The sequence below is a fragment of the Manacus candei genome, unplaced genomic scaffold (assembly GCF_025592945.1).
Source record: "Manacus candei isolate 608988 ecotype Guabito, Panama unplaced genomic scaffold, ASM2559294v1 h1tg000014l, whole genome shotgun sequence".
Classification (NCBI taxonomy): Eukaryota; Metazoa; Chordata; class Aves; order Passeriformes; family Pipridae; genus Manacus; species Manacus candei.
In genome coordinates this window covers 81473577-81501092 of record NW_026138062.1, presented here as the reverse complement: position 1 = coordinate 81501092, position 27516 = coordinate 81473577, and the positions used below count along the sequence as shown (strand labels likewise).

At 46.7% G+C, this 27516-nt stretch overlaps 1 protein-coding gene across 16 annotated transcripts in view; it reads right to left on the bottom strand.

Moving 5' to 3' along the window:
* Positions 1-2299: 2299 nt before the first annotated feature.
* The window catches only part of TIAM1 (TIAM Rac1 associated GEF 1), a 165433-nt gene continuing 140216 nt past the window's right edge, over positions 2300-27516 (bottom strand). For 12 of the 16 annotated variants that reach the window (XM_051779479.1, XM_051779480.1, XM_051779486.1 and 9 more), the window contains 13 exons: positions 26965-27068; positions 18081-18260; positions 17581-17649; positions 17164-17289; positions 15016-15124; positions 12461-12640; positions 12237-12355; positions 11100-11208; positions 9391-9449; positions 8524-8626; positions 7623-7710; positions 6604-6776; positions 2300-4698 (listed from right to left, as the gene is read on the bottom strand). In XM_051779479.1, the coding sequence (XP_051635439.1) occupies positions 4235-4698; positions 6604-6776; positions 7623-7710; positions 8524-8626; positions 9391-9449; positions 11100-11208; positions 12237-12355; positions 12461-12640; positions 15016-15124; positions 17164-17289; positions 17581-17649; positions 18081-18260; positions 26965-27068 (1883 nt within the window). In that variant the 3' untranslated portion in view covers positions 2300-4234. Of the gene's footprint in view, positions 4699-6603; positions 6777-7622; positions 7711-8523; positions 8627-9390; positions 9450-11099; positions 11209-12236; positions 12356-12460; positions 12641-15015; positions 15125-17163; positions 17290-17580; positions 17650-18080; positions 18261-22486; positions 23118-24131; positions 24198-24461; positions 25079-26964; positions 27069-27516 lie in introns of those variants that run through there. The other 4 variants (XM_051779494.1, XM_051779492.1, XM_051779493.1 and 1 more) reach the window with 4 other exon arrangements.

The window sequence follows — 27516 nt, the reverse complement described above, 5'->3', positions numbered from 1 at the left end:
AATTCACAGGGGGTAGCCTGGGCGGTCCGAGCGGCAGGAGAGCACCCGGTGCCCGCGGTTCTTGCAAGCACAGGGAGTGCAAAGGTTCATCCAGCACTTATTTAGGAACATGGAGCTGTGTGGAGAAGAGTTTGGCCTCCTCCTTTCCACACTGAGCACCCCAGGTGTGGACTGGGAGCCTGCTCTCCTTCCACGGGCAGCCTAGCACATATTTAATATTCTATTCACACCCCTCTGCAGATTTATGAATCTCAGTTTCCTGCTTTGATCTGGTTCCTGAAACATTAATTAATTTCAGGCCCTCTTGCTCCCTTTTTTTTTTCCTTCAGTATGCTATTTCTAATTATTCCCTATTTCCTTATGTCACTTGTTTCAAACAATTTCCCCCCCCGAACAAGATATTGGTATTTCTCTCTCCAAACTGTGCATGGAATTGCAGGAGCACATGCAGGAGGAAGTTTCCCTCTGTCTTCCTCTGTTTCCTGCTGGTGGTAGCAGAGCTTGAAAGCCAAAGCAGTGGGAAGGATTTCAGATCTGAAGCTGGAATACACGTGTCACTTTGTCACCTCTTGTGTGCCTTCTCTTGTAGCTGTGTGCTCTTTTCTGATTGATGCCCTCACTCCCTGTCTTCATTTCACCACTTCACTGGCTTCCTGAAGGTTTTGGATTAGTCTGGCAGTATTACAAGCTGAAAATAATCCTACCCTAAGTAGCAAACATTAAATGGCTGCAGGAAGTGCCACTGCTGCAGGAACTGCTCCATACACCGTACCCCATTTTAATGGCAACAATTATTCCCTCTCCCTCTTATTAAATTGATTGAAAACACAGAATTGAAAGGAGAAAGCAAGCTGGACACCACAGCTGCACGTCCTGGACACAGAAATCCCAGCTACTGTGACTTTTCTGCCCCCTTTACAAGAAACGATCCCTTACCACAACTAATTATTCCTTTACATTAATGAGGAGGAAACATCGACCAGACTCATGGCTGAACATGTGAGCCCTCTACCAGCACCCCAGGCCTGCTACAGGACCCTGAGTGTACGCCTCCTTTATTTGCCAAGCTTAAAATGGGAACAACTTACCCAGGCCCTATGGCTGCTCTAGGATTTCATCCTTATTTCATCCTTGCAAAACCCTCAGGCTCACACCCATGTATAACACAGAGCTGCTACATGTTATTAACAGGATGTGGCCGAAAAAAAGCAATTTTTAAAGGCTTTCTTTCACCCTGCTTCTCTCCCAGAATAAGGCAGAGTCAGAGCAAGCTTCCAAAAGGCTGGGTCAGATCCAGTCGGCAGTGCTGACACGCTGACAGTCTTCAATTAACATGCAGGGCAGGTCTGGTGAGGGAAAGGATTCAAAAAGACAAGTCCAGTGTTCAGCAGAAACACCTCAGCAACTGCTGAGGATAAAATTAAAAGGAAAGCAAGTTGCCCGAGTGGCTGGGAGCAGGAACAGGAGCTGTGGCAGGGTCACATCTTTGACCTGTTCTTTGCAGAGACAATACCTCAGAAACAAAGCCCTCGCTGTGCTCTCCTGCAGCCGGTGCAAGGAGAGCAAGTCTGCTGGAGGAGACAAAAGCAACTGGCTGGTAAAATGAGAGTTAAAGCACCTCCCAGACCTCCATGGTACAGGGTGCCAGTGCTCTCCCACTGCTCTTCTACTGCAAGCAAGACCCAGGCGCTGTGCAAGGCTCTTCTCACAGCTCTGGCAATGCCTTGTCTTCTAAAAAAACAGTTCCCAAACGCCCACCAGCCCACCTTTTAGGGACAGCCTGCCAGAAGCCAAGCACAGAACCCACCTGCCTGTACACCAGCAGTCCTAGTTCCCCTGAGGAGTTCCCCTAAGGTGGGAGTCAGGGTCTCAGCTGGGGGCCCGGGAAGCTCCTGCTCAGGCTGCACAAAACACCAACCCACAGCACACTCCTTGTGTCTGGGCTGAAATTCAGCACCCCGAGAGAAGAGGGGTTGGTCAAAGAACTGGCCATGAGTTACACTCTTCTGGTGTAACTGGAATTCCTTCTGGAATTTGCTGCTTTTTATTTTGCATTTTAAAATGCACGCTGAAGGTTCCTCGTGACCAGCCCAGAAGAAGAACCAGGCATGACTAGTTATGGATGTCATAAGGAAAATGGCAACACTGCCCTTGGAAAAACACGAGCTCAGCCTTACCTGAGGGCTCCTTCCTGAGCTACAGCACCTGGCAGGTGAGGATGCAGGAACTCCTCCCCGTCCCACCTTCTGTGTAAGGCCTGGTATGTGATAAATGAGCTGCAAATACCTGCAATTTTTTTTTTTTTCCAGTATTTTATTTCTGACAGGCATTTACAACGTTCCATTCATAGAACTAAAAACATAAAAATAGACCTTCTTTCAGCTTATAAAAGAAATATATAAGAACCTTTGACATAGACATGTCATGACATTATGTACAAGAGCCACGGTACCTTCCCAGTACCAGCCTTCCAGTATGTGAGCTCTGACTGTATCCACTGGGAACAGCCCAGGGCAAAAACCGCCGCTCCTCCAGCACGCTGGGACACAACTGACAGGTGGATGATATAAAACAATGCTGTGATCATACAAAGGGTATAGAAACTCTTCTAAAGCTTTTAGGAAAAGAAATGAGGAGATAGCAAAAAAGTTGATAGAGAAAGCTTTTCATAAGGTCAAGTATAGTGCACCAGAAACCAGGGAAGGGAAGGGGGCAAGGGGAGAATGCTAAGTGGGACACACAGACAAGTGATGGATATTTTGGGGGGATAGTTTTTGTTATGTTTTAAAATATAGTCAGAGTGGATTTTATAAAATATAATCCTAAAGCTATTATAAAATTTCAGGTTTTCAAAGTACCTACTAATGTGTCAAACATCAATAGATACCATCAAAACAAAACAAAACAAAAGAGAATTTCATATAATCTTCCTTTTTTTTTTTTCCTATAGGTGAAACTGCAGTGGGAAAAGCTATATAAATCTTAAAAAAAAAAAAGTGCTATTTTGTGTTTCGCATTTGGAAGTCTACTTAAAAACCACGAGATTTAAGTCACATTTTACCCTGTTTTAGATGTTTAAATAAAAGATTTCAAATGTTAAAGGTTTGCTTGCGTAGAGCTTGTTCGTACTCTATTGCAGTGGAAAAGCTTTTATAAAGGAATTAAAATACACTAGTTTCACCCACAGTAGGAGAGTGGATGAGGTCAGTTTTTTGGCCATGAATTCCCTGTCCCCTACGCCCAAACTCTGCCAGAGAGAGTGGACCAGACAGATCTGTGGCTCCAGAGAGGTCCCACCACGGATCAGCTTGGTCCACCACAATTCAGTCATGTAGTTTTATTTATTATTCTTTTTATTATCTAACTAAACTCCAGTCTCAAACATATACAATAATCCTTTTCCTCAAGAAAATTATACCTAAATAAGAGTTTCCAGTTCATATTTTAATATAAAACCACCGTTCCTAACCCTCTGCAAAAAGCTAGTCCTGTATCCTAGACGTGGAGCTACACTAACGCCGTAAGACTTTTATCCCTTTGTGCCCCTGCATCTCAGGTAAAATACAAAAAAATATTTCTTCAAGTGTTAAATTTGGATCTCTTTCAAGAGAGTTTGGCATCTTTATAACAGTATGTAAAACTAGAGCTTCCAACATTGACATTAAATTAGACCAGCCACAGACCGAGAAGACTTAACACAACATAAATCCCAAACCTTTCCTCACACATTCCTAAAATACATGTATATTTCTCTTACATTTAAAGAGGGAAAAAGTAATAAGAATACTGCAACTGTACAGGTTAAAAAGGCAGTTTGCTCATGAAGGAGATGAACCTACGACCGACGGCTTTTACGGCTATAAACCCCTCTGTCCTTGTGCTCTTGTTTTAAGCTAGTTCGCTGCACGTAGGTTAAGACATCCAGAGTAATTTGTTTTCCAGTGATTATGTTTTCTCCCCGTATTTTAATTTCAGCCCCTGATTACTTCAGAATAAATAAAATAGTGTGAAAGCCCTTGGTAACGTAAGACAGGACCTTAAGCTTAACCCGTTCCCGGTTTTGAGCGTTTGACAGTCGCCTAAAGTGTGGCCGCATGGCTTCGGACCGGTTCAGCTGCCGAAATGGTGTGTGCAAGTGTGCAATCTATCGGGATCAGCTCTCCGTGGGAGCGGGGAAGGGAGGGAGGGAGGGGTGGACGGGGAGACCTACGCATCCAGGTGGGGCAAGGGGGGCTTAGAGCTCCGTGTTGAGTTTCCTGCCGGGGACAAAGTCTTCGCGCCTGACCCAGATGACCTCCTCGCCGTGTCCGCCCTCCACGTCGCCGTTGATGCCGGACAGGGCCGCCTGCTTCTTGAGCTGGGTCATCCTGGCGGCGTGGGCGTCCCCCCGGCAGGGCTGGCCCGCGATGGAGGCCGCCTGCAGCCGCTCCCGCAGGTCCCGCTCGGCCGCGCCGCCCCGCACGGCCTCGCAGTACTCGTCGTCGTCGCTGAGGATGTCCGTCTCCTTGATGTCCTCCTGCTCCTCGTACTGAGCGAGGTCAAACTGTTCCTCGACCCAGCGGTCAGTGTCCCCCCCGTGCGTGGGCTGCTGGGGCTCTTTTTCGGGGCTGCTCGTGTAGACGGCGTCTGAGTCAATGGTAAACCTGTTTCGGGCCAGCCGCCGCCTCCTCCTCCCAAGAGACTTGCTTGGGGCTGACACTGCGCACACACAAAGATAAAACCCCACAGGCTTTTTACACACGGTACAACTCCTTAGGGAAAGTTACTCTTCCAGGGGCCCTTTATTTAGCACCACTGGGCACAGAGCAGGCAGACTCCCATGGATGACCTGGTCACTCCCTGCGGGCGAGTCACGCTCCGCTCGGCTCCTCAGCACAGGTCTCTCTCCGGCTGAAAACACGGAGTTTCTGCTACTCAGATCCACGCTTTGGGATAATGGCCCACAAGGACTGTTCCTCCTGAGCGGTGGGCAGGCAGCCAGCACCAAGTGCATCTGTTCAGCTCAGCTTCTCACACGCAGTGCCTGCTGCCAGCACACCACAGAAACCAGCAGGCTCACACCTCGGTAAAGGGAAATTGCTTTGTTTGGGGTGAGAGCAACACCACGGGTTTCCAAGTGGCTGCCTCAGTGCTGAAGATGCTCCAACTGCTGTGTTATTCACGGGGAACTACGTTCCTTGTCCAGGCTCTGCTACTGCCTCCCCCCACTCCCTCCCTACTGGGGGAGAAACCAAACCCCAAAACCAGAAAATCTATCAGAAGTTCCTTACTCAGCATCTACTCTACTAGCTTTTGCAACTGGCCCAGTTAGCAAATTCACATCTCCTGTGTTGGAACATCTTCACAGGAGGCTTGTGAGGCAAAGCAGGGGATGAATCCTGCAGCTCTTTATGTGCACACACACATAGCTCCATGGCCAGCAGTGAACTCTCAGGCTGGAGTTTCTCCCCCTCCACCAAACAGCACCTTAGCACTTGGCAGGATGTATTTATCCAACTCTGCCTTGGGGGTGGGGTTACCTTTTAACGTCCCTGAGCCTCACAAGGTGCATTAAGTACGACAAAGCTCAGCAGTTGCAAATTTTATCTGTAGGGAGAGGTCTGGACTTTGAGGGCAGGTTTTAATCTCTGCAGAACTCATCATGCAAATGATGAAAGTGAAAGGAGGTTTGGCATCTACAGCAGGGTGGCCCCGCAGGCCCAGGGAAGCAGCACTGTGGTTTTTGGCCCTCCTCTGACTCTCCCTGCTTAGGATCTGAAGTGCCTGTGAGGCAGATTCCCAGCAGCACCCCGAGTGAGAAGCCATGCTGAGGATGGTGTTGGTCTGGCCTGCCCAGTACAGAAGAGGAACAGAAAGCCTGGTTGTCTATATTGCTGGATCTAATGAGCAGAACAAAAAGTAAACAACAGACCAGAACAAAACACGCAGTGGTGCTGTGTGCTGTTCACTTGGAAGCAAATGTTTTCTTCCCTCCATCATCTAGTGTCATGAAAATGAAAACCTGCTTCCCCCTGGGATTTTCTCATTGCTTTTGCCTGAAGTAAACTGAAAAGGAAAATCCACGGTTTAGGACAGGCCATTACAAAAATAATAGTATCAAGTGCATGTTTCTCCAAATGTGAGAAGTGGGAGCACGAGCCCTTCAGCAGTAGAGCTGAAAAGGGAGGACATCCAAAGTTGTCCCTTCGAACCAAGCCACTCGCTCAGGGGAGCTGATTTCTTTTTTCTTTTGTGCATTTTAGTTTAAAAGTGCTAGGGTCACCTCAAAATTCTGTACATGCTTTTAAGGAACAGGCAGCAGGGCTTCTGCTTTGTCCAGCTGAAACCCAGTTGCAGATTAAAGTGCACAGCCAATCGGTACCGACAGGAACCCCATTTCTCCCTTCCATGCCAGAAGGGCTGCTCTGAAGCTGAGCCTCGAGTGCAAAGCAAGGGAAATAGAGGCAATTTAAGGCTCTCAAGGAGGTGAAGCATGGAAAACCAGCAGTTTTTACATACACAGGAGAGAATGCTAATCCTAATGTACAAGTAACAGACACCACCACATGTCCTACAACGGTGCTGGGGTTACTGGGATCTTGAAAGTCTGTAGCCCTACAGTACCTGCCCTGTTCATGGCTGGCCTTGCACCTTTTAGAGCACACAATCTTTTTCCACCAAAAGGAACATATTGTTGGGAGGAGGGCAAGCTTTCGGTTTTAAGAAGCTGTCTCCTGTGTTTGTCCCGCAGGATGGAGTGCACTGCCTTCAGAAAGTCCTTCCTGTGTTCTGGTGAGCTGAAAAACAGGTGAGAATGCAAAAAAGGCAGCGTTATCCCCTGGGAACTGCTAAAAGCTCCCCAGTAAATGAGATAAATAATGAGCAGTTCTGTGATTTAAGACAGCGCAAATCAACTGGCAGGCGCTTCCCCCAGAGAAGACTCCATTTAACACGGTGTTTTCAAAGCAAAGCTAAATCTTTGGTCATTGCAAGGGGCATCCAAGGAAACCAATACACAGTTCATTAACAAAACATTTAGCCTTTCACCCTTCCCGAGGTTTCCTTTTCCTCCAGTGCCAAGCAAGCACTTCCCTGTGCCTGATACACACCGAGCTGACCTGTGGGGGCTCATTAAATCTGTCTGGCTCCTGGGAACACACACCAAGCACAAGTCCTGCAAATCCCTACTACCTCACAGTAGGGACTGGCTTGGCATCAGCTTTGCTGGATCCTGATGAACGTGTGTTCCAAGTTCTTACTTGAATTCTTAAGCTACGTCAGGGCAACCACAACAACAATAATGGATGTTTCCTTAAGGAAAGGGCAATGCCCAGACTGGCAGATTTTGGAACCTGGTGGCATGAAACATACCAGCTCAACACAACACACCAGCAGGATCCAATGCTGGAGTTTAACTGGATGTGAATGGAAAATTGTAATAAGGATATTCCCATAAAGGTACATGGCTGATCAAACACATGCCTTTATTTTCAGAGATTTTACAGAATTCCGCCAGCCAGAAGGAAGGTTTTTACACCCTCTCCCCACTTCCCCTACTGGTTGTTCCCAGACTGCCTTAAAGGAAAGACATAGGCAAGCTGGGATCCAGAGGTGCCATAGAAAATAGGGAAACACACACTTACCTACAGCAAAGGTGAAATGTCCTTTCTGGCCTGCCCTCAGACTCAGATTTAACGTGGACAATCTCACACACAGAATTGGTCTCTGCATCTAAAGGGAAAAGCAAGCAGAACTTCATGTAACAGCTTCTCATGTTTAACTTGGAAGTATTTATTCCATAATCCTGAAGAAATGGTTTAAGACCACCCAGGACAACAGACAATACGCTGCAAATAATATTAACTCACGGTTGAAAGGCAGCAGTGGGCAAGTGACTAATGAAAGAACAGGCTCTTAAACTGGCAGTATTTTATATGCACCCACTCAGTTCCCATAAAAATATTTTAAAACCCCAACCCAAACAAACAAACAAAACCCACCGAATAAAAAAAAGCAAACCAAACAATTAAACAAAAACCAACAAAACCCCGGAAACAAATGAGCAAAAAACAATCCAGCTATTCAGGTGTTCCATGAAGTACTGTCACATTTTGGGTGGGGAGGCCCTGGCACAGGTTGCCCAGAGAAGCTGTGGTTGCCCCACCCCTGGAAGTGTCCAAGGCCAGGTTGGACGGGGCTTGGAGCAACCTGGGCTAGTGGAAGGTGTCCCTGCCCATGGCAGGGGGTGGAACTGGGTGAGCTTTAAGGTCCCTTCCAACCCAAACCATTCCATGATTCTATGATTTTACAACTACCTCTAATGTTCTTTCCACTTATGCATTAGAAAGTGAGAAAACTGTATAAATTTGTGAAATTTTTCATACTCTAAGCTCCTCATGAAACTGGCAACCACGAGAACAAAAACCCACCAGTTCTGTTGTCTCACAGCTGCAAACTGCCTTCTAATCTCCAGAAGAGGAATAGAGTGAACCAGAGTCAGCAACTACTTTGCCTTGTTTTTCCAGAATGCAGTGGGAACATTACCTGCACTGGCCAAGGCCCGAACCTGCAGGGCTTCCAAAGGTATCATGTGGCGAAATCGGAACGGATCCCAGTCTTCATAAATTGAAGCTCTATGTGATCCGCCCTGGAAGAATTTCAAAACACCATTAGGAAACCAGACACCCTGGGACAGTCAGACACAAGAATCTCCTGTGCTCTGCACTGAGAGCTTCCAGCTACAGACCTGCTGCCATTCTGATTTTCTCACTGCAACACCCACTGAGGTTCCTCTCTGTGAAGATCATGCTAAAATCTAGACTGAAGCACCCCAGCAGCCTTCCAAAGTCAGTGAGACCAGTGCTGCATTCTCTCCTCCAGGTGCACATACACTCAGGAACACATTTTAGTTTTGCTTTGGCCCCTCTGAAGTCATCCTGTGGCCAGCTGGCTTTACCCACGTGAGCACTTCAAATCACACCTTGGTCTATGCCACAGAGTCCCAAACTCCAGTGGGATCCCTGAGCCATACTGCAAGCACACCTAATTCAGCTGAGAAGAGCCAGCACTTGTTTGGTGGCACAAAACACCCAGGGCACTGTGTTTCACTGAGCAAGATGACAGACATTAAATATTTGCTTCACATACACTGACCAAAGAATCAAACACAAGAGAGATGTTCACAGTATCTTGATTCATGACAATCCACTCCCCAGCGTGGAATGGATGTGGCAGGGACATGAATAACTAGTCCAGCAGAGAGCTGAGGATAAAGTAAAGGAATGTTTGCTGCATTCAGGATGAACAGCACATTGCTCAGCACACACCAAGGATCACACATGGAAAAGAACACTCCAGTTCCACAGCCCCACAAATGCCCCCAGCATCACCTAAGCAGTCCATTCAACTTACAAGTTTCTTCTTCTGTTTGGAGCCATCCTTGTATACGAGGACCACGGCAGTTTTGAACACTAGAAGAGAAAGTTAGAGACAAAAGTCATGTTGTCACAGAATCACAGAATCACAAAATCACAGAATGCCTGGTTTGGAAAGGACCTCTGGAGATCACCCAGTCCAAACCCCTGCCAAGGCATGGTCACCTGGAGCAGGTGACACAGGAACTCATCCAGGTGGGTTTGGAATGTCTCCAGACAGGGAGACTCCACACCCTCCCCTGGCAGCTGTTCCTGTGCTCTGCCACCCTCCACGGAAAGAAGTTCTTCCTCATGGTGAGGGGGAACTTGTTGTGGTTTAGTTCATGGCCACTGCTCCTCATCCTGTCACTGGCACCACTGAGCAGAGTCTGGCACCATCCTCTGATAGCCCTTGGAGATATTTGTGTGGATTGATGAGATCCCCTCTCAGCCTTCTCTTCTCCAGACTAACCAGGTCCAGCTCTCACAGTCTCTCAAGAGAGTGTATAAGGCTGGGAATGGATCTCCTGAATGCCCCAAGCACACAGGCCTTTCAGCTCCTCAGTCCTCACCTGAGCCAGAGAAAGAGGGTTTGGAGAAACCACCAGCCCTCTTGTATATTCTTCTCCAAAAAAACCCCAAACTAAACAGCTTTTACCACACCAAACCAGGCTACTTCAAACTCACTTGAAACTTAAAGAGTTTATGTTACCAGTTATAGGAACAACTACTCAAACAGCAACAGTTCTGTACAAATATTTGGAAAACTTAATTCCCCATGGCTAATTTCACCTCAGACTAATAAGCAGCATCCAGCTACACGTGGTCAGTCAGCAGGAGAGGCTACACAGGGACAGGATGTGAATTAAAAAGTGAGCACCACTGGCTAGCAGAGATGTAATCCCAGTTTCTTTTTGCCACACCAAATCCACATGGAGCTGGAATTTGCCTTTCAACACTCCAGTTTTCCTTGTGATCTCTTTCTTCAGTCCTCATGCACACCCCCTTTGTTTTCAGACTGAACAGCAGGGACACTTAATTTTGGACATTTTATGAAACCAATTTAAAGATTTTGGGAGTAATTAAGAGTTGCTGCACATTCCTAGCAGCTTTCATGAACGGTATGACCAGGTGCTTTCCCAACTTACAGGAAAGCAGTAAACTTTTATATGCTCTTCCAGAGCAAAGCTGAAAGAGTCTTCATTTGTTATCTTTTTGGTATGTTAAAAAAATAACAACTATAATCATCATCATTATCATCATCATCACCAGCTTCCTAACCAGCACCGCTTTCTGGAAACAAGGTAAAAAACCAGTTGTGTGAGAAGAAATTTAGGAACAAATAGAACTTAGCATATTCTGCAGTACTTGATGTAATTTTTAAAGAGAGAGGCTGGGTTGTGAAGCAGAGTTACTTGGCATTGACTGGACTATCAAACCATATCTTTCCAGAGACAGATATATTAATATTAATACAGAGTTCACTATAGCCTTGGACATGAGTTTAAGAAACTCTTGCACTATACAGCAATCTCCAAATTCCTCCCCAGTTTTAGATCACCACAGAACAGAACTGACCATTGCAGCAAAGAGACCAACACAGTTATAACTTCCAGCCAACCTTGCAGAAGGCAATGCTCAGTTACCTTCAGTAAATATCTGCTAAGGCACACGTGACATCTGAAATGAAAGTGGTAGGATACAAACCAAATGCTGCCAGCTCAGGTTCCTTCTTCCACTTCCCCAGTGAAGCAGGAGGATTCAGCCATATCACTGTATTATGCAGGAGCAAATCCCCCATGGAAAGGTCGGCGACCTGCCAGCACGAAGAACACAAGCACAGAGACACAGTGTTTAATGAGTTCAAGGAATCTTATGGGAATTTCCAGTTCAAGAAACTTGCTTGAAGTTTAGTCCTGAACAAGCAAAAAATACCCCACAAGTAAACCTTTGGAATATTTCATCAGATGGCCACAAGCATGTGCAAACAGACTGTGACACTTAGCAACAGATCCGTGTAGATCCTTAATTGGTCAGCATAAATTAGGATAAGTTAAACTCACAGAACAGCTCTTGCAATTTGGTGGGAAGTTAGGGCAAAAAACCAGATGTTTTCTTTGCCTTTTCATTTCTCCTTTGTCCATCTTCCTCCCAGGAAGATGGTTTGAAAATGTAAGCACAGTCCCTAATGTACGTACTCAGTTTGGGGCAAAGTTTAGAGGTCTTTCTCTTTCTTTATGGTCCCCCAGAGTGATAAACTGAGTGCTACCCCCAGTCCAGGGGTCTGGGACTTTAAGACCCCTTCCAGGGGTCTCAGACAGTCAGCCAAGACTGAGCCACACCAGATCTTCGTGTGCACCACATGAGACCTCCAGCCCACAGCCCCAGGCTCTCTCTCATGCACCAAGCCCCCTAAAATGCTTTGTAAAAGAGAATCAGCAGTTTCTCACACACCACACCTCACAATTTCATCTCTTCCAAGCCATTAAAATGCCGAGGACAGCCTTGCCTCAGCAAGTCCACTCAAACTAGTGGGGCCAGACGACTGATGTGAAAGGAGGAGAGTCAAGACAAGGATATCAAAATAGTGAAGGGCAGGTTGGGATGAGATTTTGACCCAAGCACAACACTGAAGGTCGATCATCCACTACTTCTTTACATTGGTCCCACTCACTGAACCATACATGGAAAAGCAGTTCTAGAATTGAATAGGGATTTATCTGTTTGCACCAGGATCTACTTCAGTGGAACAACAGGAAAGGTAAATATTGGATACAGTTTAATATGCACGCTCCAGGCACCACAATAACAGCCTCTTCCTCTCCAAATCTGGTCGTCTGTTACCTCTTTTTTCTCCCCTGTTTGTTCTGCTATGAGCTGGTCAAACACTGCCCCATATTCCTCATGGATCTTCTGCATTTCATTAATGTGGCTGGCAACCTTGTTCATCGTTTTGATGGCCACTAGAAGAGAGACAGGATGAGAAGAAAAGGAATTTTAAGCCTTTGAGAAGAAGGAGTCCAGGTCAAAAATTAAGCAGGGCGAAGCACATGGGGTTAACCCCTTACCATCAAGGTGATAATGTTCTTCACTGTCCACGTCAGTGAGAGCAAAGAGCTCCTTGAGCAGGAGAGGGTACTTCAGGATCCGCTGGATGGGTTTGATGAGGTAAGACTCCAGCGTGGAGGAGTGCTGCCGTCGGGGGTTCTGGGCATCCAGGAATGCCTTGAAAGCAGTGTCTGTCTTGGCTGGAAGATTAAAATGAAGCCATTGGATAAATCAAAAAAGGCATAAAGTCACTTTTCCAGCTTTAAATTCATTTATCCAGAGCCATTTTGCAAGGAACTGTAGATTTACCGAGTCCACGGAATTAGATTTATGCCCTCCAGGTTTGGAGTCATTGACACTTGCCTTGGACATGGTATTTAGGATTTCACAACAGGCACCCACCTCCACACCAATACAGGCAGGTTTTAATTTCACTGTCCATGGTAGAACAGAATATCCTGAGTTGGAAGGGATCCAAAAAGATCATCCAGTCCAACTTCTGGCCCTGCTCAGGACACCCCAACAATCCCACCCTGTCCCTGAGAGCATTGTATAAACTCTCCTTGATCTTTGTCAGCCTTGGGGAGCCTGTTCAGTGCCCAACCACCCTCTGGGGGAAGAATCTTGTCCTGATATCCAGCCTAACCCTCTGTGACACAGCTCCAGTTGTTCCCTGGACCCTGTCTCTGCTCACAGGGAGCAGAGGTCGAAGTTGCCCCTCAGAGGAAGCAGCACTCAGTAACAAGCACTTCTGGCCTTGCAACTATTTTAGAGCAGCTCAAATTGTTTTAATCATCTGTTTCCTTTAAGCAAAGGCTCAAATTGGGTATTTATGAAAAGTCGCTGCTCCTAAGCCCAGTCTGACAGGTGTACCTACAATATTGACAAGCCTGGTTCTTGTTACCTCATTAAACCTTAAAATGCAGCTCTGAACAACCATCAGGAGCCAGTAAGGAGGCAGAAGAGCAGTACACTTATGCTAGGACACCAGATTTTGGGAGCACAGGCAGCCTGGACACCTGATTGCCATCATCTTGCTACCTGCCTGCTACTGAATTTGTAAAAATGTCATTTTCTCTGTTGCTCCCCCTACTAGAACATAAGGAAGGAAGCAAGGAGGAGGTGGTATTTTTAGACACACAAGTTATTCAGTGTAGGAACAATTCCACACAATTGCTTTTATTAGAGTCATATCCCCTGCCAAGGCTGGGTGGTTTTTTTGCAGACAGTCACCTGATTGCAATAAAGCAACTTCAGTTTCAAACCCAAAAGCCACCTGCACCTCAGCTGAGGACACCAAATTACACCTGAGATACACTCCCAGCTTTTTAAGAGATTTATCTCTGGCATGAAATTTTATGTTCTGCTTATGCCACAGTTCAAGCACAACCATTTCTCATTTATAAATACAGTCAGCAAAGAAAAATAAAAGCAAAATAACCAGATCTACCTAGTCTACAGGTTTAAAATTAAGGCCCAACAAAATTATTCCAAAAGAAAGCATGGATGTGACTAGCAACAAGTCATTAATTTATATATCCCACAGAGCTGCCAAATACTCTTTGCAGCATGGGGAATAAAAGCTTACAAGTAGAAATGAAAAAGGAAAAAGTGTGCAAAAAAATACAACAAAAAAAGCCAAACCAACCAAGAAACAAAAACCCCAAAACTTTGATTGTCAGACATCCAGATGTTCTTTGAAAAATACGAGCTCCTCCCTGATGGCATCGCTCCCACAACTGGAACCATTTGTTTATTCAGTGTCTTGGCCAAAAAGGAATTGCATGAGGCACTGGTAACTCTTAAGAGAGTAACGCTTTCACAGGGGCAAAACATCACTCTGAGGCAAGTTGGCCCATGAGCATTTATAATCCAGAGCACAGTTCATTTATCTCCATCTCAGCAAGCCAAGCTCTGCTAGGAATTCAGACATGGAAACTTCTCAGGCAAGCTGGAATGAAGGCGAGAGGAAGAAGCAAGGGGAGAGGGAGCATGGTGAAGTTAAAATATTTAGGCAGCTTCCACAAAACATTCTCCCAGGCTGATCCTCTCCTAGTGGCTGCCAACATTCAACCACATCGGCTGAGGATTCAGTGGGATTCCTACTGGCAAGGATTCATGGCACAAACAATCCCAGGAGGATCCAGGGGTCATTAGAAGCACCACCACTCCTGGTTTCAAAGTACACAGTGATCCGTTAGCAAAAGCCACAATGGCCTTTTAGGAAACCTTTCCCACATGACTGAAAAGTGTCAGGGGAGAATAAATTAGCATGGAGAGAAAAACTCCACACAAGGTTAACCACCTCTTGAGATGAGTTCCTCAGGTATCATCCCATCGAGGGTGGTCCCAGAACACTCACGGCACAGAGCTCTCCGTGAGCCTCTCGGGCCAGATGGACTGACTTCCCTCCTTGGAAAGCACCCAGGCATGTGTGTGCCCCCACTGCTGCCCCACAACATGGTTTGGGGTGCTGTGGTCACCTCTCTCCATCCACAAGGCCAAGCTGTGCCAGCCCAAACCGAGGTGTGGCCGCACTGACTCTCCCTGTCTTTGTCCAGCACGTGGCTCTCACCTTTCACCAGGACTTTGGGGACTTTCGTGTGGCTGGCACAGAAGGCACTGTACAGCTTGAACCGGTCAGCGTAGTACAGGAAGGATCCACCCAAGGAAAACAACACTTTCTAGGATTTAAAAATTAAAAAAAAAGGCATTAGTAATTAAAGCACATGAAAGTGTTTAGTTCTTTTCCCTCAACTGAAGCTTCCACTGAGCTTTGGGATGACAGGACAATGCATTTTTAGAGTGTTTTCACATCAGGACATTGACCTGTTGGATCAAGTCCAGAAGAGGCCAAGTTGGTCAGAGGGATGGAGCAGCTCTGTTGTGAGGAAGGGCTGAGAGAATGGGATTGTTCAGCCTGGAGAAGAGAAGGCTCCAGGGTGACCTAATTGTGGCCTTCCAGGACCTGAAGGGAGCTACAAGAAAGATGGAGAGAGACTATTTTCAAGGGCCTGGGGTGACAGGATAAGGGAGAATGGTTTCCCACTGACAGAGAGCAGGGTTAGGTGAGATACTGGGAAGAAATTCTTCCCTGTGAGGGTGGGGAGGCCCTGGCACAGGTTGCCCAGAGAAACTGTGGCTGCCCCATCCCTGGAAGTGTCCGAGGCCAGGTTGGAGCAACCTGGGCTAGTGGAAGGTGTCCCTGCCCATGTCAGTGGGTGGAACTGGATGATCTTGAAGGTCCTTTTCACCCTAAACCATTCTGTGATTCTGTGATTCATCCATCAAGAAACAGGCCCAGCCTTGGTGTGTAGATTAACACATTAATTAACAATTATAATAATAATTAACATCATTAGCCAAGTCCCAGTCTGAAGACACCACTAACTCCAGAGGGACTGGGCTCACAGTTCCAGAGCTGCATTTAAAAGCCTTATTGAGCTCAGTAATGGCCAGAGGCCACCGAGAAGGCTGGATGGATCTGACATCAATGGATCAAGACACTGAGGAGCTGTGCAAGCAACACTCGTCCCTCTGTACAAACACACCCAGGCCTTCACTTCCTTGGACTGAGTTTGTGTTAGGGGTCAAAGACAGTCCTCCCCTAAGATGTCTTAGGACTTAGGAACCAGACAACACGTGGGGGGGGGGCTGAGACAACACGTGGGCAGGAGAGGGAACCAAACTGCAGAACTGAAACCACGGAGCCCCATAGCCCCATATTTCACACACTGCTTCCAGACAGTGCCCACGGGGCAGAACTGAAAGTGAGGTTGGTGCACTTTTTATGGAAAGAGGTGGGAGCAGCAGCACTCAGAGGGCAGAGTTCTTTCCATAAGGAGGCTTCTCTGGCACTCCTCTCTCAAAGCTCAGAGCACACAGGGATCACAGAGGCTTCTCTGTGCTCTCCATGAAGTGCACATTTCCTACAAGAGCTGTGTTCTAGTTCCATGAGAGCAGTGTTCATGATTGAGGCTCATTTTAAACAAACTCCCAATGACAAAGACACACATGGACAAAAAGACAAATTCTTTCAGTAGTTCTTCCAGGGTTGTATGTTAGCTGAAGAGAACCCCAGTGGAATCACTATTATTCATCAAGACATCCTGTCCTTTACCAAGGTGAGTGCTCAAAGCCAGAGCAAAATTCCCCAGAGAGAACACTCAGCTACTTGCCATATCTCCAGTGCCAGTACAACTGCATTAGAAAGAAAACAAAATTTGTTCCCAAATTTTCCTGGGTTTTATATGAAGTTTACATATCTGCAGTTTACATTTCTACCTGTGATGATGCACATCTGCTGAGAGCTGAAAGTATTTGCCATGTAGTTCCACTATGGATCAAAAGTCCAAATACAGAATTCAGTGTGCTGTTCTGATCTGCAGCCCCAGTGGGCTTCTGTACATTAGACTTGTCAGAGCAAAGATTTTATGTAACTTTCCATTTCTAGCTTTTCCTGACAGCTCAAGGCAGGAAATCTGGCAGAAGGGCAAGAATAGCACCCAGAAGCACATGGTGTTACAGGTTTCTAGTGCTCTATATGGCTAAATGTAGCATAAAATTCAAGTGTAGCAGGATAATTTTTGAACAGCACCAGTATTAGCTGAAAATTAATCCTGACTGGGACCAGATGCATGTTTTTACATGAACAGTGACAACAGTCAGAAAAATATGATGAAGAGTGTCAAAGGACTCCTCAAAGTGTAAACCATGAGATTACCTTAAATTGCTCAACTTTTTCAAGCTTTTCCAGGTCTGGAACCAGCCTTACTCCATCTTCCAAAGTTTTCAAGAACTCTACTTGGAATGCTACCATTTCAGTCAGATTCCCAAAGAGAACATCCAGCTAATGAGAGGAAAAAAAAAAAAGACAACATGCTGAAAATATCACTTGGTAGCTAAACCGTATTTTCTAGAGCTTCAGTAATTCTCAGTTGTATAATCAGGGTGATGTCAGGAAAAAACAACCTACACACTGTACATTATTGAGCACTACTTTTATACCCTCCCAAATTCACTATTTGAAAAAAAAAAAATGGACTTAAAAATTTCAGGCAAGCAAGTCCAGCTGGGGGTGGGCAGAGAAGAGGGGCAGGTGAAAGCCCTCAGGCAAAAAGACAGTCAACAGTCAACATACCTCATCTGGTGTGAGGAACGTTTCTTTTTGTAGAGGCTTCAGGTATCTCTCCATTAGACAATTTAAGTCCTAAAAAGTCAGAAAAAGATGCCCACGTTGGTCCCTCAAAGTGCCTCTGTGGACATTTACTGAAGTGGCAAAGATCACTGCTTACCCAGTGCAAAATTCCTGAGAATTTTTCCTTTTCACACAGAGGACAAAACAGTTGGATTTCACACAGTTGAAGGACAGCAAAAGGAAACATTTACACAGTTTTACTTCCAAAATCATTGAGCAGTGTCCCTCTGCATGCCAGCTAAGTAGCTTCACAACAGCAGCCTAAGAATTTGGAAAGCCTGCTCATTTCAGAGTTTTAAGTTACTATTTTAGGGTCAGACTGCAGAACTGAATGCAAGTTCACTAAGAGATACATGCACAAAGCAGAATTTGAAGTATTAGAGAAGAACCAACACAATTTTACAAGAAATAACAGACTGAAGCAAGACATGGAGCCCCCTTACCTTGACATAGGTGCGTTCTGTCTCCAGGAGCTCACAGATGACCTTCCGCAGCTTGTCTGCGTCTGTGAGTTGTCTCATGGTGGCCAGCTGGGGTCCTGCAAATTCCTGAGGGTGAGCACTGGAGTCAGAAGGGTTCATTTCATGCAGACTGCGACAGAAAGCAGCGACCTGCTCTGTGCTCTTGAAAAAGAAGGAAGAGGAAAGACCGGCGGTAATTTTTTAAGTAAGAGTCACAGGAATGATGGAGCCGAGAAGCGTTTGCAGTTTAGCAAAGTCCAGAAGTGTCTGTCCTGTCTCTCAGTGACTGAGGATAAGGGGGGAAAGCAGGGGGGAACCCAAAAAACAAAACAGTTGCACAATTCAAATTAATTGAAGTGCTGTTCAATAGCATTCCTGGTTTCAGACATAGAAGAATTTTAATTAAAATAGGCTCGTCCAGCAATCAAGATTGACAAACTAACAAAGAGGCCCAAGAATTGGGAACAAAAAATGACCATGCAAACAAAACACACACCCCAGCCCTCTGCCAGTTCCCTAATCGTTTGCTACAGTCCTGGGAATAGCTGTGTCAACACATCCGAGGAGACAACGCTGAGGCAGAACCCATTCAAGCTGGTTTTGGGGGAAGCAAAGCCATCCAGGGAGCCAAAGCCTCTCTAGGCTCCAAACACAAGTTCTTTGGGAAAGTAACTGTACACTTGATCTGTGCCTGGAAACATACCTTGTAGGGTGAATTTCTTCCCCAGAACTCACGTTTTGCAGAGCTGCTACATCAAGCTAATTTCTTTATATATAGACATCTGATTAAATATTAAAGCCAGTTATCCTTGCCTCACCTCCTTTGTTAGATCATATTCTCACATCTTTCATTACACTGAAAAGTTTGGAGCAGGTAGGACCTCTGGTGTCAGTGACCACAGCCCCAGGCTCCTGGGGTTGCCAAAGCAGTAGTGTGCTCTGTCTCCATCCCTCCCAGAGACCTGGAGGGAAAGGAGCTGCTCCAGTGGATCACACCTCTCTAATCCTACCATGGGATCTTGATCCAGATGCAGTGATTTCCCAGCACTGCCTCTACAGCCCTCCAGTTCATACTAAAAGTCCTGTGAAGAGCAGCTGAGGGAGCTGGAGAACAGGAGACTCGGGGGGACCTTCTGGCTCTGCAACCCCCTGACAGGAGGGGGGAGCCGGGGGGGGTTCGGGCTCTGCTCCCAGGAAACAAGGGACAGGAGGAGAGGGAACGGCCTCCAGCTGTGCCAGGGGAGGGTCAGGTTGGACATCAGGAGGAATTTCTTAATGGAAAGGGTTGTTAAACACTGGAAGGGGCTGCCCAGGGAGGTTTGGAGTCCCCATCCCTGGAGGTGTCCAAGGAAGGCCTGGCCATGGCACTCAGTGCTCTGGGCTGGGGGACACGGTGGGCATCGGGTACAGGGGGGACTCAAGGGTCTCAGAGGGCTTTTCTCTGTGATTCTGTAAAACAACTGACCCAAAATTAGCCTGTTCAAACAGAGATATACAAGGGAGGAGGAAAAACTAACAAAATAAAGAAAAGAGAGAGAATAAAGCACATCACCACCTTGCAGTTTGGAGTCAGAGCCCTTCACTCCCACCAGCTGGTAGTGCCAAAAAAATTCTGCCTTTTTTAAGCTACACAGCTAATTCCCTCTCCATCCACCCACAATCCATGCTAGGGACAAGTAAGGATTTCCTGCCCTTACGCAGTGGCTTTCCTTATAGGTCTCTTATGGCTACAAATGCTCACAAGAGGTACCACTTCACAGCATATGAGTACAGAATTATTATGCAAAGGATCATTTTCTTCAGGACACAAGTGTAAGCAAGGAACTAACTGTGACTGACTGTCTATACAAAAAATGCCTCCTGGACACACTTTTTTACAGGGAAAATATGCACCTTCGGTTTCTGAGGTTTAACTCAGATGTGGAAGAAAGGAAAAATATTGCAAATTGAGGACAGGAGGAAGCAGTGAGTTAAAAACAGTCTACTTGCAACTAACTCTGCTCCTGGTAATGGCACATGTCACGGAGTTAAGATTTATTAGTCAATATAATTCCTGTTATTTCTCAGCAAGGTTCCACCTATACTCACTGTACTTTAAGTATAAAGCACACACAAACTTTTACATTACATATGCATTTCCACAGGTGTGATTTGGATCCCAATAGCCCCAAACTCCCAAAAGGCAGTAGGTGAAAGCCTGGCTCCAGTGCAGGCAAAAAAACCCTCCCAAGTTCCCTGCTCTGCTGGAAAGGGACACAGAACTGACAGTTCACACATGTTAATCTGAGCCCACAGAGACCCAGGACACACAAGGGTTTGCTCAGAAATGTTTAGCTTGAAAACTACTTTGTAAACAAATATTTGAGGAACACATATCCAGTGGTGTTTTGCTTTAAGGTCCAAACGTACAGATAAAACTAGTTGTAATGTATAAAACACAATATGGAATCAAGCTCCAGAAATAAACCAAGTGTTTCAAGCAGTTCATGCTTGATACCCCACAGACTTCTCACCATGCTGTGCGTGCACTTGCAGTAAGTTCCAGGGAAAGATGGGTCACCCAGAAAGAGAGAGCGAAAATCTACTTAGGGTGTGAAACACCAGCTAAGCAGTGAAGTTGAAAATTGGATAACTCACACAGGCACGTGGTCTGCCCCAGAAGGAGCAGTTACACCCATATGCCAAAAAGGAAGCGTAGAAGACTTCTCAAAGCCCTGTCTCCACTTGCACACGTAATAAACCACCCCTGGGATCCAGCCATGTCCAGCTCCAGCAGCAGCTGAATGTTGCCTCTCCTGAAGAACTGCCCACCTATCACTCACCCCACACTCTCTGGACAGACAAAAAGTCTCCAGCACAGTAATTCACAAACTCTTGCAATTGTGGTGTGTGACATCCCCCCCTTCCCCACTTAAGCCACAGCCACCAGTGGGGGCTGTGATGGCTCCATCCAGCTTCCCCCAGATTTTGAGGGCTGCAAAGCTACACAACAGTCAAGGGCTGCCTGGAACACTGACCCAGATGTCTTGCTGCTGTGCAAATGTGACTATAAATCAACCACCTTAGTCCATAAACAGTGGACATTGCAGGCCCTGTTGAGCTGCCTTGCAGGGCAGTGAGCTGCACACCAGGATCTGCCCTTGGGTAGGGAGGGCAGGGACACATCTCAAGGTTCCTCCTGGGGGAATCCTTGCCAAAACAGATTCCCGGTTAGTGATCAGCAGCATGCTAGACTTGGAATTCTTAGCCAAGAGATCTGCAGGATTGGCTTTAGACATAAACCCTTGACCAAGCCTGGGACTAGGAGTGGATCCAGCTGCATCTAAACTCCTCTCCGAGAAGGAGCTTAGAAAGCAACAGGGTCCTTTCTGAACTTCATGACTCAAAGGGAGGCCCCCCAACCACTTCATCTGACCCTGCCCTCTATGCAGGAAATAACCAAGTGTACCTTGCCATCAAGTCTTGTTAAACCACTGTCACATTGACCAACCAACTTTGCTAACTTACCAGTTTATATCAATAAAGTAAATTATTGCTTCTCTGTTACAACTGAAGTGCACAAATCCACAACTGCTGTGTTTCGTTCCTGAACATAATCCTGCCTACCTTGTATTTCCTTTAAAAAATCAATTTCCAGATAGAAAGCAGGTGAACACTGCACACAGGGTGCTTCAGGACACAGCTATTTTGAAGAAAACTCTCAAACACATTTCACAAAAGCCTCTCTGTCCCCATTTTCCTGGAGAAAGTGGATAGAGCAGGGAAGGTCTGGAGCAGAAGCAGAACCTTTTATCTCCCTACACCAGCTCTGTTTGCCAGCTGCAACAATGACAGCACTAAAGCAGGATTTCTCCAGGAGAATTACGGCATCACACTTCAAGGACAATTCTGCAAGCAATCCCTTCTAGCAACCCCAAAATGAGACTGAGGGCTGGCACAACTGGGCTGAGAAGTGGAGTAACCCTTCTTCTGCAGGGGGCTCAGCAGAGGGGCTAAGCTCACATCCTTCCCATGCAGGAGGATAAAGTCCTTACACTCACCAAGCATGGGGCTGGGAGTTTTGGCTGCCTGCCCTGTAGTTTTGAAAGCTGAGTACCATTTCTCATGTTTAAAGATGTACAGGCTCCCGGGCATCAGGCACCTGCCCCCTTGAATGGCACAGAGTACTCTCTGTTCCACCAGGGACAGCAAGCTCTAAGCAGCACTGACCCCCCCAAACACAACTCAGGCAAACTGCATCTCTTCAGGCACTGCAAGGTAAGAAGCAGCCTCAGCAGGGCACACACCTTACAGCTCGGCCTCATAGTAACCCCCAAATTAACACCTCACCATAGCCCATTTAACTGCTAACTCCTGAGCCCATCCCAAAGCGCAGCAGGTCTGCTCACCAGGTACAGCAAACGGTACAGGGAGTCCCCGTCTCTCCCAGCGCCCTCAGTCCTGAGCTTACGGTTCAGCCTCCAAGGAGCCGACATCGCAGGGAAGGCAGGACCGCCAGGGCTGTCACTCATCCAGCAGGAAAACCCCAGTGCTGCACACACTCAGCTGATCCAAAGGGCTTTCCCACTGCAGACAGAGCCCCTGTGCTCCTTCCTTGGGCGTGCAGCTGGGATCTCTGGCGCAGCTCAGCGGGGAAGGGCAGTGCCCATCCTTCTCCCAGCAAAGCCTCCCCGTGGGTGTCACTTGCCGCCCGCTCACCACGTCGGTGGGAATTCAGAGCCAGGCACCAGGAAAAGCTGAGACCTCGGGGCTGTTTTCAGAGGGAAACTTCAGCAGAGAGGCTGAAATGCAGCAAAGCAGCAAAGGCAGCCTGGGAATATCAATGTGTGTTGCCTGTGGCTGAGCAGGAGCCGATTGGCTCCGAACGGCACTGCTGAGGAATATTAAACATCTGAAGGGACAGAATTAAAAGAACTTAAAAGAGCCAGTTATGCTGCTGCAAAACCGACCCCTCAAATCCCTGTTTTAATCCTTTCACATCTATTCTGCAACACATTGAAGGTTTGGAGACTTAATTCTGGTCTCAAATAATGCTGCAGAGAGCAGACGACCTACTTTCTTGGAAAAGAAATACCTCTGAATGCTGTAAGCATGTGCTCACACAGCCCATCACAACAGCTCCCCCAAGCACAAGTGCTGCGAGGTAATTAGCCTTTAATGCAAGAGGCAGATGTCTTTAATTAGAAACGGGAAGAAATGAGTGTCCTGCAGTATTTTGACTGGGGATGCCTTTTAAAACACATCCCCACAGTAAGTTCAAAGCGCCATTACATGAAAAAATACACAGAAAGACTGATTTTTGAGATGAAACACAACACCTGTCTTAGCCTTTGGTAACATGCAATGTTAAGAACTTGCACATATGCACAGTTTTCAGGGTGCCTCGTTTGAACCTCAGTTTATTCTACGATATTGAAAAGACCAAAACAATCAGGTCACCACAGAGGAAAGTAACCATTGAAGAAATTACGCTGGTATGAAATGTTCCTGGTATTCTGTTGAATAGAGATTGACAGAGAAGCATCCCCTGTCATAAACAGCCTGAAATTCCAGTTCACGTGTTAGATGAAAACAGGCCTGAAGAGGTGGCAGAGAGCAGATTTTCCTTTCCCCCACTCTCCTCCCTCCCAGCTCTCTCCTCCTTGGCTCCCACATGAAAAAAGGAGAGAAAAGAAAGCCAGAAGCCCACCCCAGAGCAAAGCAACTTGTAGAAAAACTGAAGGCCACTGCCAGTTGACTTTAAGTCACTGCCATGACTTAAAGAAAAAGGGTTGCACCCAGAAAGCTACTTGCTAGGATTCACAGAGATTTCAACCTGAGATAAGAGGGTGAAATTAGATACGGGGTGAGTCCAGAGAGCAACAGCTATCCCGCACCACTGACACCTTGGAAACAGGTTTCTAGCATTTTATCAGAACAGTTCTTCAGACACCTCATTTTTCCTTATTATATATAATATATATATATGTAATTATTACTTTGGCAATAGTGATGGAGAAGCAAATTCTACGTTACCAGCCCTTTCAGATGTACCTAAACCAAGCTTTGCAGAAAATGGAGGAATCCTCGGAGCTACTGCTGCACCCTCCAAATCCTTCACCACCACACCAACAGCTTGGAAGCTTTTGCAGATTAAGAAACAAATGCACCCACTACTAAGGAAACACACACCCACGTGCACACATGCTGGGCTGGGGGAAGGGACAGAGACAGCCGGAGGGAGGAGGAGGAGGAGGAGGGGGAGGAAAAGGAGGAGGAGAAGGGAAGATGCATTCGAAGACACATCCATCTACCTGTCACCTGCATGAGAAACGTACCAAAAAGTCCCAAACCCAGCTTTCGGTAGGATTTCCCAGCGCTTACCTTCACACAAAGCCCGTGCTAGGAGAGCGGATGGAGGAGAGCTGCGGCGCTGCCTTCCTCTCCTTTTTCCATGAATTATTAATGCTCCCCTAGGATCGCTGGGGGAAGCTGGGAGCCGTCCTCCTCTGCAGCCGTGGGGTTGGCAGGATGCAGCCCTGCCCCAGGACCATGTTATCACACGGCAAAGGACACCCCAAAGGCTATTTTCGGCTCTTTAATGCTGGTTCTGCCCTGAAAGAAGGGGAGCTCTGCATTTGGCTGGGAGGCTCCAGCGCAGGTAAAATGATTTCCTCTGCTGCCCAGCAGTGAATGGGTGAGAGCTCCTGCCCTGCTTTAGCCAAGAAGGGCAGAAATACAAAGGGAGCCTCCCCCAGACACCACCATCCCAGGGAGCCTGGAAGCTGTGGCCGGGATGGTGATAAGGGGGAACGTGTCCTTCCTGGGGGGACGAGGGCAGAGCCTTTTCCTTCCCACGTACAAAAATAACCCCTGTAAAACAGCACTGAGGACATCAGCTTAATCTGCTGTGCCATAATCCCAGGAGCATGGAAAGGTGTGGGAGTGCACAGACAGGAAAACACCTTTGTTTTTCTCCTCACTTGCACCAGCCCAGTGGTGGCTCCCCATGGAAAAACACCAACTGCAGAATCCTTGCTTCCCGTGCAGATCAGCTTTCCCAAGCACACAGAAAAGCAAAAGGATTAGGAAAACCCTCCTGCTGATTGGGCCTTTCCCCCCCCCTCTACTATATACTGGAATTATCTATAGGCACTGCAGAATAATTTGGGGGGTTCTGCAGTTTTCATTAGAAAGGAACCAGCAAGGAAACCCACTGAGTACAGAGCTCTTCTGTGTGAGCAGGGACAGCAGCATCCATGACTTTGCCAAACTGAGTACATTGTATATATACACACTATATGTACATGTGTCCTTTTTTTTTTGAGAGACCATTTCAAGCAGCTTGTCCCCCAAAAAACGGAACACTCAGTAAAATGCCTCACTCCCCTCTACATCACACAAATATAGTACATGTATCTGCATTTCAAAAGAAAACACGTAGTGATGTCAACATTTCGTTTACATGCAGGCAGAAGTTCCCCCCCCCCCCCCCCCCCGTTGGAAACCAAGGCTCCTCAGAGCCAGGAGTTACTTTTCCAGTCTGTGAATATTAAGCATTAAAGCTGCTAACGTGAATTTCTCAGTTTAACTAAATCTGCTGAGCCGCAGAGCTAATCGTGTAATCCTTACGCCTTCCTTCAGGCAACTGCAGCTCCGAGGATGCAGGAGGCAGGATGCAAAATGGAACCCCACAGCCTGTCGAGCAGCTCAGAAATAGAAAGCCATGGGAAACACAGCGAGAACATTTATCCCCCAAGCAGCCATGTGTTCTGCTCAGTGCTCTGCCACAGCTCCGGCGTTTGACAGAAGAGGCTCTGCTCAGAGCATATGAAAATCCCAAATGTTTACAGTTAAAAATCCCGAAGTATCAACAAACACTTCCGCTCACTGAAGAAGAAATTATTTGGACTTACAAGAAAAAGATCTGTAATAAACCCTGGTAACAAACTGCAGGAGTAATCACCTTCTCTGCACGCATTTCATGCACTGGAATGTTTTCCCTTATCTGACTTCCACTGTCTGGCTATCAAAGACAAAACCACAGGCTGGAGGACAGAAGGGATCAGGAAACAAGAGGCCAAGGTCTTTTCCTTCCTTTCTCTACCGTAGAGTAGCACAGGGACCAACTCAGAGCTCACTAGAACACATCTTAGTTAAAATAAGAGAAAACATCCACAAACTGAGATCTGATTCTCATTAAATCATTAATTATGTAGAAAAATGGCTGTAAACTCTCACCATCACCTATGCAACAAACACCTAAAAGCAATCAGCACCTTCAAGACAATCTCACTCGATTCTGCCTCAAAAGCCACTAATCATCACACCTACTGTCCTGTGAAGGACCCCAGCAATTCACCCCAGAGTGTGAACTACCAACCACTGCGAAACCATCCCTTAATCGATGGCAATTAGAAACCCATTTGCACAAGCTCTTAGTTATAACTGGAGGGTTTTGCTTCAGTTTAAGGTAGATGATTAGTTTGCATTTAAAAACCAGCATGTGTGCTTTAAGGAGATACAGTTTAACTTACATTCCTCCTATGCCTAGAAATCAAGAAAGAGTAAGAAATCGTAATAATCCAAGTGGTCTTTTGGCTTAGCAGAGCTGCCCTGGTGAAGGAGGTGATGAACCAGCACGTGTAAAAACTATGTGGGAACATTATCACAAGACACTGGAGATGTGAACCGACTCTGGAAACAGGGCACAAGTCTTGCTTAAGAGGGAGCAAGTGATGTGCCATAATCAAAGTTGTAATTTGTTCCATTCAAGCTCATCCGTAAACACCTTGAAAGTAAGATCAATCTTCCCAGGAGAGGTGCTCTAACCAGCACCTGGGCTGTGGCTGCACTGAGCTTCCATGTGAAAATGAAAGTTTCTCACCTTGCTCATCTTATCAGCCTCGTCCGACGACTCCAGGTCCTGTGTTTCCGCCTCCTCTGGAGCTGTGTCGGCAGAGCTGTCCGGGTCACCACAAAGGGAGTGCCCTGCCAAAATGGAGATGTGTGAAAACACAGCCAGAAACCCCAAAAAATCTGGGTGCAACCACAGAGCTCCCGTGGAAGGCCAGGCCTCATCCCGCACACAAGCACATTCCAACAGGACGTTGTGCCGGTGGCACTCGGTGACCTCAACGGAGGGTTTACAGCACCAGGTTTAACAACAGGTGTAAAAATAAACAGGTTATGGCCAGACACACTATTTAGTCAGAAACTACAAAAGCCAGTTCAGAGATAAGGCTAAAATGTCACATTGAAATTCTTACATTCAGCATTTGTTTCTTGGCTGGTGAGCAGTTGCCAAGGACCTTTATACCTCAGTGGTTTCGAATGGAAACTCTGGTATGCAGTGCAAGCCTTGGTCAGCCCTTCCCCTGGGTTAAAGTCAGACATGATGACTCTAAATGGCTTGCAGCTTCGGCCTAAGACACCCACT